The following is a 12849-nucleotide window of genomic DNA, read 5'->3' as shown; positions in this document are numbered from 1 at the left end:
GTGGTGTGATTATTAGATTGTAGGAAACATTTCTTTGGATTCCAGATTTATATAATTTTAACTGAACTAACACTTATTGGACATCCTATTTAGTGCTCCTTGACCCATGCTATCTTTAGAGAATTATAATAAGCATTTATATTTAGCAGCATGCCTACAGAACATATACAGTGTTTATCAGCATGCCATGCCCCAAAGATGAAAAATTAGTTTGGGTCAGGGCCAGATATGAGAATGCCACTAATCCATCCTATAAGGTCATAATACATTTTCATACTTTTGCAACAATCTTGCTACTTAATTCCATACTCCTTGGTCTTTACTTTTTATCCTATGATAAACAATTTAGCATGAAAGTTACCTGATAATTAAATCAAGTTATTTTATAGACTAGACATTTTCTGTGGGTGTTATATTCTTGGAAAATTCTTCTAGAACTCACAATGAATTTAACCCTTTTCATATTCTTACATGACCTATAGATAAAGTGTAGTTAAATATCACTAACTGTACCAGTATTGTATCATATTACAGTATGACTAGAGCACAATCAGTCTCATTAGAGAATGTAGTAGAAACAGAAATACCAGCCTTGATTTTCTAATAAATATAACTGTACATATGTCAGGTTGCTTTTAAATGTGGAAATGATTACAGTCTGGAAGGGCACTTTGTTTAGTTTTATTTTTGTTTTTATTTTCCTGCACTGGTTGAGAGAAAAGCAAGTCACTCTGTGTCAGTATATCAGAAATGATAACTAGTGTCCATTGTGTTCATTGACCATATGTGTTCTGCGGTGGGAGTGTGGTGTAATTCAGAATGGTATCCCAGCTGTGTTGTAATGTCTGTCTTATTCTTAAGATGCAGGCATAACAGTTCATGAATGAGAATTACTAGGGCCCATAGAACTTCAACCAACTTCAAAGCACCCCACATGCATTTCCCTTTTTCTTATGAAATATGATGAGCAAATTGTCTGAGGTAACTCTGGATTCCATATGTGTCAAGACAGTTAAGAGGTCCTGTTGAGTTAAGGCACAAACCTTGTATCTCTCTCTAAACCTCATTAAAGAATAAAATTACTTCATGAGTTGCAAGACACACTTCACTCAAGTGTCATCATATTTTCAAACTAAGCCTCATTCTCTCTCTCTAACGAGACAGTTATTGCAATTTGCTAATTTTAATTGACATAGGTTTCTTTGAGTTTCACTCTTCATTAAAAGTCAGTTCAGCTTGTCTCATGATGGCTCAATAGGTAATTGTTTTCCCCTGCACCCTCTTTTATTTGCCTTGAGGGGCAAATTATTCTTTGTCATTTTAAACTAATGGCCTGAGTACAATTAGGGTGTAGGTTAGTTGCCAGAAAACACTGTTTCTTTGCATTAGAGTTTGATAAGTGGCATCATGACAAGGCACAACTGGCAATAGGACTCCTTGCAAGTTGGTCTCATGACAAGGACAACCCTAGGGAATTCATAGTCACCAGATGATACCTGCTTTTTAACATAATGTTTGATTCAACATGGATACTATGTATCTGCACAGTATTTGATGGTATGTTATAACACTGCTGAAATATTTTTGTTTGTTTATAATCAATGACATTACTGAACATTGATCATTTAATATTGAGCTTATAGGTAGAGAGTAATAAGTCAGTGGGAAATCTGCTATGGCAAAATTCCATGAATGCCTGTCCCCAAAGAAAAAGAATTACAGTTACAGGTCCATTAGTACACTGCTATTCAGTCATTAGCTTCTGTCCTGCCTTATTATTATAGCATATGACCAAAGTATTTTGCTCAGCAGAATGAATTGTTTATTAGTTTATTTTTTACTTATTTTGATTATTTAATCAACATAAATTCAGTTTCCCACATTTGGGAGGCAGTGGGTTTAGCCACAGTGCTGTCCAAATAGATGGTATAATGTACAAGTCGTTAGTCACTGGGCTCTCCTTTCAACCATTAGGTAACACAGTGAGTCATCCTCCATCAACCCAGTTTTACCAGAAGGGGAAAGCCACACCACAGCCTGTGGGAATCCTGATGCAAATGTGAGAGGCTGTTTCTTTCCTTTTTTTTTTCTATATTCTTTTTTTACATTCCAAATGATTTCCCCTTTCCCGGATCCCCCCTCCCCATATGGCAGATAAACCTTCTTCTCTCCATCCCTTCTCCAATGACCTCCTTTCTTTTTCTCTGTCCTTATATTCCCTTCCAATGCTAGATCAATCCTTTCCAGGATCAGGACCCTCTCCATGCTTCTACATGGGAGTCATTTGTTATGCAATTTGTGCCTTGGGTATTCAGGGCTTCTGGGCTAATTAATATCCACTTATCAGAGATTGCATTCCATGTGTATTCTTTCATGATTGGGTTACCTCACTTAGGATGATATTTTCCAGATCAAACCATTTGACTAAAAATTTGTGAATTCATTGTTTCTAATTGCTGAGTAGTATTTCATTGTGTAAATATGCCACGTTTTCTGTATCCATTCCTCCTTTGAGGGGCATCTGGGTTCTTTCCAGCTTCTGGCTATTATAAATAAAGCTGCTATGAACATAATGGAGCATGTGTCTTTATTGCATGCTAGGGAATTCTTTGGGTATATGCCCAGGAGAGGTATAGCAGGGTCCTCTGGAAGTCTCATGTCCAGTTTTCTGAGGAACCTCCAGACTGATTTCCACAGTGGTTGTACCATCTTACAGCCCCACCAGCAGTGGAGGAGTTCCTCTTTCTCCACATCCTTGCCAACACCTGATGTCTCCTGAGTTTTTGACCTTAGCCATTCTGACTGGTGTAAGGTGAAATCTCAGGGTTGTTTTGATCTGCATTTCCCTAATGACTAATGATGTTGAGCACTTCTTAAGGTGCCTCTCGGCCATCCAAATTTCTTCAGGTGAAAATTCTTTGTTTAGATCTGTACCCCATTTTTTAATAGGGCTATTTGGTTCCCTGGGGTCTAACTTCTTGAGTACTTTGTATATATTGGCCCTTTGTGTATATTAGCCCTCTATCAGATGTGGGGTTGGTGAATATCCATTCCCAATTTGATGGTTGCCATTTTGTCCTTTTAACAGTGTCCTTTGCCTTACAGAAACTTTGTAATTTTATGAGGTCCCATTTGTCAATTCTTGATCTTAAAGCATAAGCTATTGGTGATCTGTTCAGGAACTTTCCCCCTGTGCCCATGTCCTCAAGGGTCTTCCGCAGTTTCTATGGGACACAATGAAAGCAGTGCTAAGAGGAAATCTCATAGCCCTGAGTGCCTCCAAAAAGAAAATGGAGAGAGCATACACTAACAGCTTAATGACACACCTGAAAGCCCTGGAATAAAAAGAAGCTATTTCACCCAGGAGGAGTAGAAGGCAGGAAATCATCAAACTCAGGGCCAAAATCAATCAAGTAGAAGCAAAGAGAACCATACAAAGAATCAACAAAACCAGGAGCTGGTTCTCTGAGAAAATCAACAAGATAGATAAACCCTTAGCCAGTCTAACCAAAGGACACAGAGACAGTATCCAGATTAACAAATTTAGAAATTAAAAGGGAGATATAACAACAGAAACTGAGGAAATTCAAAAAAATCATTAGATCCTACTACAAAAGCCTATACTCAACACAACTGGAGAATCTGGAGGAAATGGACAGTTTCCTAGACAGATATCCGACACCAAAACTAAATCAGGATCAAATAGATCAACTAAACAGTCCCATAACACCTGAAGAAATAAAAAGGGTCATAGAAAGTCTCCCAAACAAAAAAAGCACGGGACCAGATGGCTTCAGTGCAGAGTTCTATCAGACCTTCATAGAAGACCTAACACCAATACTCTTCAAACTATTCCACAAAATAGAAACAGAGGGAACTCTACCCAATTCGTTCTATGAAGCCACAATTATGCTGATACCAAAACCACACAAAGATCCAACAAAGAAAGAGAACTTCAGGCCAATTTCTCTTATGAATATTGATGCCAAAATACTTAATAAAATTCTTGCCAACCGAATCCAAGAACACATCAAAACGATCATCCACCATGATCAAGTAGGCTTCATCCCAGGGATGCAGGGATAGTTCAATATAAGGAAATCCATCAATGCTATCCACTACATAAAGAAACTCAAAGAAAAAAAACATATGATTATCTCATTAGATGCAGAAAAAGTATTTGACAAAATCCAGCATCCTTTCATGCTAAAAGTATTGGAAAGAACAGGAATTCAAGGCCCATACCTAAACATCGTTAAAGCAATATACAGCAAACTGGTAGCCAACGTCAAACTAAATGGAGAGAAACTTGAAGCAATCCCACTAAAATCAGGGACTAGACAGGGCTGTCCTCTCTCTCCATATCTTTTCAATATAATACTTGAAGTTCTAGCTAGAGCAATTAGACAACATAAGGAGGTCAAGAGGATACAAATTGGAAAGGAAGAAGTCAAAATTATCACTATTTGCAGATGACAAGATAGTCTACTTAAGTGACCCGAAAACCTCCACCAGAGAACTCCTACAGCTGATAAACAACTTCAGCAGAGTGGCTGGTTATAAAATCAACTCAAGCAAATCAGTTGCCTTCCTATACTCAAAGGATAAGCAGGCTGAGAAAGAAGTTAGGGAAATGACACCCTTCACAATAGCCACAAACAATATAAAGTATCTTGGTGTGACTCTAACCAAACACGTGAAAGATCTATATGACATGCACTTCAGGTCTCTGAAGAAGGAAATCGAAGAAGACCTCAGAAAATGGGAAAATCTGCCATGCTCGTGGATTGGCAGGATTAATATAGTTAAAATGGCCATCTTGCCAAAAGTGATCTACAGATTCAATGCAATGCAATCCCCATCTAAATCCCAACCCAGTTCTTCACAGAGTTAGAAAAAGCAATTCTCAAATTCATCTGGAATAACAAGAAACCCAGGATAGTTAAAACTATTCTCAACAAAAAAAGAAATTCTGGGGGAATCAGTATCCCGACTTCAAGCAATACTACAGAGCAATCATGTTAAAAACTGCATGGTATTGGCACAGTGACAGACAAGTGGACCAATGGAATAGAATTGAAGATCCAGAAATGAATCCACACATCTATGGTCACTTGTTCTTTGCCAAAGGAGCCAAAAACATCCAGTGGAAAAAGATAGCCTTTTCAACAAATGGTGCTGGATCAATTGGAGGTCAGCATACAGAAGAATGCGAATTGATCCATTCTTATCTCCATGTACTAAACTTCACTCCAAGTGGATCAAAGAGAGGCTGTTTCTTTAGAGAGATCATCCTTGCTCCAGTCACAGCTACAATGCTACACAGGGGCAACTGTCACAGGTAAGAGGTCAGTTGAGAAAATGAGAGAAAGATACTGTACAATGAAACTGCCATGCATAGTTGCAGAGAAATGCAACCTGATGCTGATAGATATACTCCAAGGCATTCATTCCCCCACAAAGACCTTCACTGTGGTGTATCTGAGATCTTGACTGACACCACAGAAAAAAGTCAAGCTGTGTCACTATGAAGCAAAAGTTGGGTTTATTACATAAAGATGAAAGACAGAGTTAGTACATACGTAGACTCAGTGTAAACATTAGGAGGCAATGGCTTATACATTATCTATTGTATATATTGTAATAAATTTGGCATATTTAATTTTATGACAGGAAATTATACTGTTCATTTGATATAATGTACAATCAAGTTCAAAGATTAGGACAAGTTTGAAAGGGGACCACCTTCTTAGGGCAAAGAGTTAATGGAGGGGAGAAAGGGAAAGGGAAGGGGAATAACATTTAAAATGTAAACAAATAAAATGATTAATTAAAAAATTAGAGAACTTCCCTTTATAAGTGAAATTAAAAGACGGTTTATGAGGTACATGGTACAGGTTTATAGATGGAAAAAGAGAGACAATAATATTAAACTAAAGGTTCCATGAGTTTTGGCTTAAAGCCAATTCTATTTTCTGAGTTAACACTCTGAAATCTCTCTGAGAAAACAGAGTGTTGTCTCTTTCAGCAATCTTCCTGGTGGCTGACTGGTTTGTTTTACAGCATGTTTTCAATTGTTTCATGATGACACCTGTAAGAAATACAAACCAAATCCCAGATTTCTCTTCCTACAGTTGCTGAAATTCCTTTTTCTGTCTTGCTTGAAGTTCAGGATACCAGGCTAACAGATTTCCCAAGTTTGTTTGTTTGTTTGTTTTTATAAACATGGGGAACTTGAGTGGAGACTCTCCCATGATCCTTCCATGATAAGGGTGATGAAGACAATCGACAAACGAGCTCTTCAAGCCTGCTTTGTTGGGCGATAAATGGTTTACTCTGTAACCATTATCCTGAGCATGGTATGTGACATGTATCCTTGGTATTTGGTGTCACTGACTATTCTTGAACTAGAAGCTGTGAAGTTAATTTCTTGGTCTGAGGAAATGTAGTGTTTTTCTGAACAAGCATTCCTTTAGATTTTTAATCATGGTGGTGTTCAATTATTAAACATCTTTATAGTGACAGCTTTGTGGTTTTATTTATGAGATTATGGGGCATACTTTGCTATTTCAAGAATCTCTCTCCCTCCCTCCCTCTTTCCCCTCTCTATCTCTTTCTTTATATCTTGTTCTTCTTTTGAAACTGATGCTTTAGAAAAGTGGTTCTTAACCAGTGCGTAGTGAGCACTTTGCTGGTCACATACCAGACATCATGCATATTACATATTTATATTATAATTTGTAACCATAGCATAATAATAGCTATGAAGTAGCAAAAAGTAATTTTATGGTTGGTAGTCACCACAACATGAGGAACTGTATTAAAGGTCAGAGCATTAGGAAGGTTGAGAACCACTGTGTTAGATGAAACTCTGGGTGTTGACCTTCCTGCTACTAATCTAAGGCTTTGTAATAGATCTTTATTTTGGAATGTGCACATTTATTTAGTCACATGATTAATTCTGTGAACTATAATCTCTCCCACCACTGCAGTCTTAGCCTCAAAGGATGCATTGCCTCGGGTGAACCTGTTGTCACTCTGGATGTGAAGATGAGGAAGGGATCTTTACCAGCTTACTTTCTTGACCACATACAATTAGTATACATCACCACCTGTGACTTCTAACAATGTTCTAGGGCATGAACCAGTCATTTTGGGCTCCACTGAAGGTCTAAATCAGTGTTTGGATTTATTTGTTTGTTTGTTTGTTTTGTTTCCAGGTTTTTCCTCAAAGCAGTTTCTCTAGATAGTTCTTCCAAACTAGTTAGCTTACAGCTCAGCTTGCATTCCCAATTAATGTACTAATTTCTTTCTATTTCTCTTCTTTAATCATTTCTACTACTTTATGTCACTGATTGGCTTGGCATTCTTCATGATGTGCAGCAAATGAAGTCAATTATGTAGGAGAGACTGAGGGATAGATAATGGTCTGCTTCTATCATGAAGCATTTTGGGGACAAGCTCAGGAAGCAGGGGAATTGAAAGAATTAAAGATATACATAAGGACCAATATGATTAAAATGAAGATTTCACATGGAGGCTATTTTTAACTGAGTTGTGCTTCTAATCCTTATAGTTCCTCTTTAAATGCTCTTTTGAGCAGGACAGATAGTAGTTAGAAATGTCTTGTTCTTTAGAAAAGATAGAAAAATAATATTTAAAATTGAATGATATAGTGCAATTTATCATGGAAGACTTTGCTTCTAAAAATGGTAAATACTGAAAAGAAATGTGTGTGCAAATACAAAGTCTAGAGATTGCCAGACTGATTTGACCATTGGCCAAGGAGCCCTAAGAAGGGAGACTACCAAAATACATACTGTTGTGGTATAAATGTGAATGCCCTCAGGAGATCACATATTTGAACACTTAGAACCCAGTCAGTGGTATTATTGAAGAAGACTGAGTAATATCTGGGAAGTGGAGCCTTGCCTTAGAAAATGTGTAATTAACATGGGTGCTGAGGTTTTATAACCTGGTCACACTCTGTTCATATTCTACTTCAAGTGTGGATGCAATTTGACTAACCACTCTTGTCCTTGCCATAAACCTTTCTTGCCTCTCTTCTCTGCTGTGATTGAAAAGATCTTTCTAGTATAGGTCAAAACACTCCCTTTATTCCTTACATTGGTCTTCTCAGGGCATTTAACTACAACTGCAGCAACAGCAACAATGGAAAAATGAAAACAAAACAAAAACAACAAAAAACCAAAAACAACAACAACAAACCCTCTCTTCTTCCATCCTTCTACCCTTCTCTGTTTCCTTTTCTCTCTGTCTCTATATCTGCTTCTCCTCTCCCCCTCTCTTCCTTCTTCTCCTTTCTCCCCTCCCTCCTCATGCACACACACACACACACACACACACACACACTTCACTATTATAAAAATCAATAAACTTAAGTGCTCTGAAACACTTAAAGGAAGATAAGGGTATGATGTCATAATAATCCTCATGTTTAGAATCCCCTGTCCAAAACAGGTTCCCCAAGCTCCTTACTGACTATAAGAATCAAATTTTCTCCCCTAGGGTTTCCTCCTACCTATTTCCACTCTAATTTTTTTCATGAATAATTATTATGATATAACTGATAAAAAACAAGAATTAGATATCCTGTAATCAAGGTTAGAATGAAGAAAACTCTCTCTCTCTCTTTCTCTCTCTCTCTCTCTCTCTCTCTCTCTCTCTCTATATATATATATATATATATATATATATATATGTATATATATATATAATTACAACTAAGACTACTTAATCTAAAAATTTGAAATGCTTCTTTCTGTACAAAAATCTCTAAAATTTAAAAGAAAACAGGTGAAAATATAAATTTGCTAATTCCAGTTTTGATCAAATAATCTGTTTTGCAGTACTTGCTGGAGTTTTGTTTTGTTTTGTTTTGTTTTTGGAGTTTTTCAATTCTTCAGTTCTATTGTCCTTTGAGTTTGAAGTATCATCAGAGGCTCATGTTCTGAGCACTTATTTGCTCATATGTTGTGCTGCTTTCAGGAGACTGGGGAGCTGTAGAAGGGGTCTTGATGGCTAGAAGTAGGTCACTAGGGCTTTGGAAACTTATAGCTTAGCCTTTAGTCCTGTCCTTTCTCTGTTTCAAGGTCTACTGTAATGTGAATATCTCTCTTCCACTCCACAGGACCATTACTGTGCACTGAGCTGCACCCATCACATCCTTTCTGCCAAGATAGACTGAGACCCTCTGAAATTATAATCCAAATAAGACAGGATAGTGGTTAAAGGTAGTTGCTGCCAAGATTGAAGGCCTGAATATGATTCCTGGAACCCACATGATAGAATGAGAGAACTTACTCCTGAAAGTTATCCTCTGACCTCCACACATGTGCTGTGGGATTGCACATATGCATGCATACCTATACACACACACATACATACAAACATACATACATAAGATAAAAATAAAAGAATATCCTTTCCTCTCTTAAATTGTTTCAGTTAGGTATTTTGGTCTTCATAGCATGAAATAACTGTCATAAAATTTAAGCTATAATTCCTTGATTTCAGATTCAAATCTCTAGCTGACAACATGAGGGTCTTCCTATGAGTTTCAATATATATCAAAGAAATCAAAGGTATTATGGTCCACTAGCTACTACATGATAATGATATTGTCTTTTAGACACTGTTAAAGGATGAAAGACCTTACCCAAGATTGATTCCACACAGTCTTGCTTTAAATTGCTCCTAACAGCCTGCTTTCCCAACCCGTAGCAAGGACCCCTAATAGTGAATCCCACAAAACTGAATGCTGTTCTTCTATATGGCAAGGTTCTGCAAGTACCTGGGAGCTATTTGACCAGTGACTTGTTTTTGTAAAGAACGTTCATTGAATTATAATCATGTTTCACGCTACTTTTGTCAGAATTGAGTCATTCTGACAGAAAAACTGACCTTGAAGTTCTTATGTTCTTCTTTTCAAAGAAAAACTCACTAACAATTCATCTACGGGATGTATGTCATGCATTTATTGGCTCCAATTGACTTGACTAAGCTTCGTTAAAACTGCCAGTTTTGACTGTTTACCAATGATTATTAGATGTCCCCAAATTAGAGTGATTATTTATTATCACTTTAGTTATTTCAGTGATATTTCATGGTAGCCTTAACTTCTAATTTCTTGTTGACTTATGGTAAGAAATAGAACTTTGCATGTTTATCAGGTACATGCAGATTTTTTTTATGAGTGGCTGTTCAGTTGCTTTGCAATTTTTCCACAAATGAGCTATAGTTGTAATTTTACATTTTTTTAAAAGGAGTTCATTTCATGTGCTGTTCATACTCCCACTTGGTCTCATAAATACTTTGGTTACTAATCAACTGGCTCCACGCTGATAAGTGGGTAACAGCCTATGGAAACAGAAACAGAGACCCACAGCCTAACATTAGGTGGAGCTTGGGAGTCTTGTGGAAGAGTTGGGGGGGAGGATAAAAGACCAAAAGAGGGTAGGGAAGTCACAGGAAGACTAAAGAGAGTCACCAAACCAAGGGAGCTCCCAGAGACTAAACCACTAACCAAAGAGCAAGCATGAGATGGAACTAGGCACACCTGCACATATGTAGCAAAAATACAGGTTGGTCTACATGCGGTTACCTCAGTAACCAGAGTAGGGGATCTGAATCTGTTGCCTGCCTGTGGATCCTGTTCCCCTAACAGGATTGCCTTGTCTGGCCTCAGTGGGAAAGGGTGTGCCTAGTCCTACAGTGACTTGATGTGCCCGGATGGGGTGATATCCAAGAGGTCTCGCCCATCTCAGGGGAGGAGGGAGAAGTTGGAGAGGGGCCATGTCAGGGGGGATGAATAAATAAATAGTGGGAAAAAAGAATTGTGGTAAGAATGGGAACACTCTCCCAATGTCACAGTGTTAACCTTTGAGTATTTAAGTAACCTATAATATGAGTCCCGATTTTTGGCTCCTATATCTAAGAGGTATAGGGCTGTTATCCCTGACTTCATAAGCCAGGCTCTTAGGAATCTATGTAGACATATAGTTTATAATATTCTGTTTTAAGGGAGTATTTATAATAGAAAAGGCAAAGGATTTCCAACTATTGTATTTGACAGGAAGAATAATTATCCATCCAAGTAATTCTTTGATCTCTCTCATATTAGTCTCTCCTTCCACAGTGACCTTCTGAGAGCGCCCTTGACCTCAGCATTCCTCAGACTGTAGATCAAGGGGTTCAGCATAGGGTTAAAAAGGCTGTAAAAGAGGGAAAGGATCTTTTGCTGCGTTTCAGGGTGCTGAGATTTGGGGGCCATGTACATGACAATGGCACTACCAAAGAAGAGCCCTACCACACAGAGGTGGGAGGAACAGGTAGAGAAGGCTTTTCTTCGGCCCTCCCCCGACTGGATCCTCAGGATGGCCACCAGGATGCGTGTATAGGAGACTAGCACCAAGCATAGTGGTCCCACTAAAATGAATACACAGGCTGCAAAGATGACAACTTGATTGAGTGTTGTGTCAGCACAAGCCAGCTTGAGGACAGACAGGATTTCACAGAAGAAGTGATTGATTTCATGCGGTCCACAGAAAGGCAGCCTCAAGATGAGAATTAAATGGACCAGAGCCAAGAGGAAGCTAAATATCCAGGAAACAGCAGCCAGGATGGTACACACTCTCCAGCTCATGATGACAGTGTAGTGTAAGGGGTGACAGATAGCCACAAATCTATCATAGGACATCACCACTAAAATCAGGCACTCTATGTGAGCAAAAGCCAGATACAAGAATGTTTGCATTATGCATGGAATGAAGGAGATGGTTTTTCTTTGAGTCACAAGATTTGCCAGCATCTTGGGGACATTGTTGGAAGCATAAGACATGTCAACAATGGCTAGATGTGAGAGGAAGAAGTACATAGGTGTGTGTAGTCTGTGGTCCAGGCATATTATTCCAAGGATGATTCCATTTCCAAGAAGGGTAAAGGAATAGAACAGAGAGAAAAGCCCAAAGAGGAAACACTCCACAGCTAGATCAGCTTGGAATCCCAGTAGAATGACCTCTGTGATCCATGTCTGGTTGACTCTCATTCTCCTATGCAAAGACTTTGTTCAGACTGAAAGGTCAGAGCTGTGGAATAATTAAAGATATGAAGTATTTAATGATTATGATAGAGAAAACATTTTGAAGTGCATCACCTAGGATGGAGCCTTGGGTTCTGCTTTCAGCTATGCTACCTTACTACAGTTATAAAAATGAAGAAAATGCCTGACTGTGTCTTAGAACATTAATAAAAAAGGCTGGTGAGATTGCTCAATGGGTAAAGGAGCTTGCCGCCAAGGCTGACATCCTAAGTTCAGTCTCTGGACCCACATGGTAGAAGGAAAAAACTAAGTGTGCAAGTTGTCCTTTGACTTCCACATGCACATTGGAAACATAACCATATACATGTATGCACACATGTACACACATGTGCACTACAATAAACAAATAAATAGGTAAATAAATAAATGTTTAAAAAGCTAAGTATGTATGTGCCCATATCAGCATATAAAATCAGTGTTATCACAGCACAATGTGTTTTAGTGCGCCCCCATGCGCACATGCATTGTTTTAGGATATTCATATTTTCTGGTTCCATTTGAGTATGAGCATCTTGACTACTCACGTGACTTGAAGAGAAGCAGTCTTGACAAAATGGAGTAGTTATTTTCACTTCCTTTCCTGAGCTTGTCTGTCTTTATGTACAATTCTGATATTTTATTTTGGTTCTGTGTGCTTCTTCACCAATACTCAATACACAATTTAATCATGATTTAAAGGATAGTTTGAGCATATACAATGGCCGCATACATATGTCTTAAGTATAGCT

At 38.1% G+C, this 12849-nt stretch overlaps 1 protein-coding gene across 1 annotated transcript; it reads right to left on the bottom strand.

Annotated features, from left to right (window-relative positions):
* Positions 1-11134: 11134 nt before the first annotated feature.
* On the bottom strand, positions 11135-12067 carry LOC127677421 (olfactory receptor 2A14-like). The gene has a single exon (XM_052172507.1). It carries the CDS (start codon positions 12065-12067, stop codon positions 11135-11137), a length of 933 nt encoding a protein of 310 aa, XP_052028467.1.
* Between the last annotated feature and the right edge of the window lie 782 nt (positions 12068-12849).

Source organism: Apodemus sylvaticus, chromosome 2 (assembly GCF_947179515.1).
Source record: "Apodemus sylvaticus chromosome 2, mApoSyl1.1, whole genome shotgun sequence".
Classification (NCBI taxonomy): Eukaryota; Metazoa; Chordata; class Mammalia; order Rodentia; family Muridae; genus Apodemus; species Apodemus sylvaticus.
The sequence above is the reverse complement of the archived record's forward strand: the minus strand, read 5'-3'. Positions and strand labels throughout refer to the sequence as shown.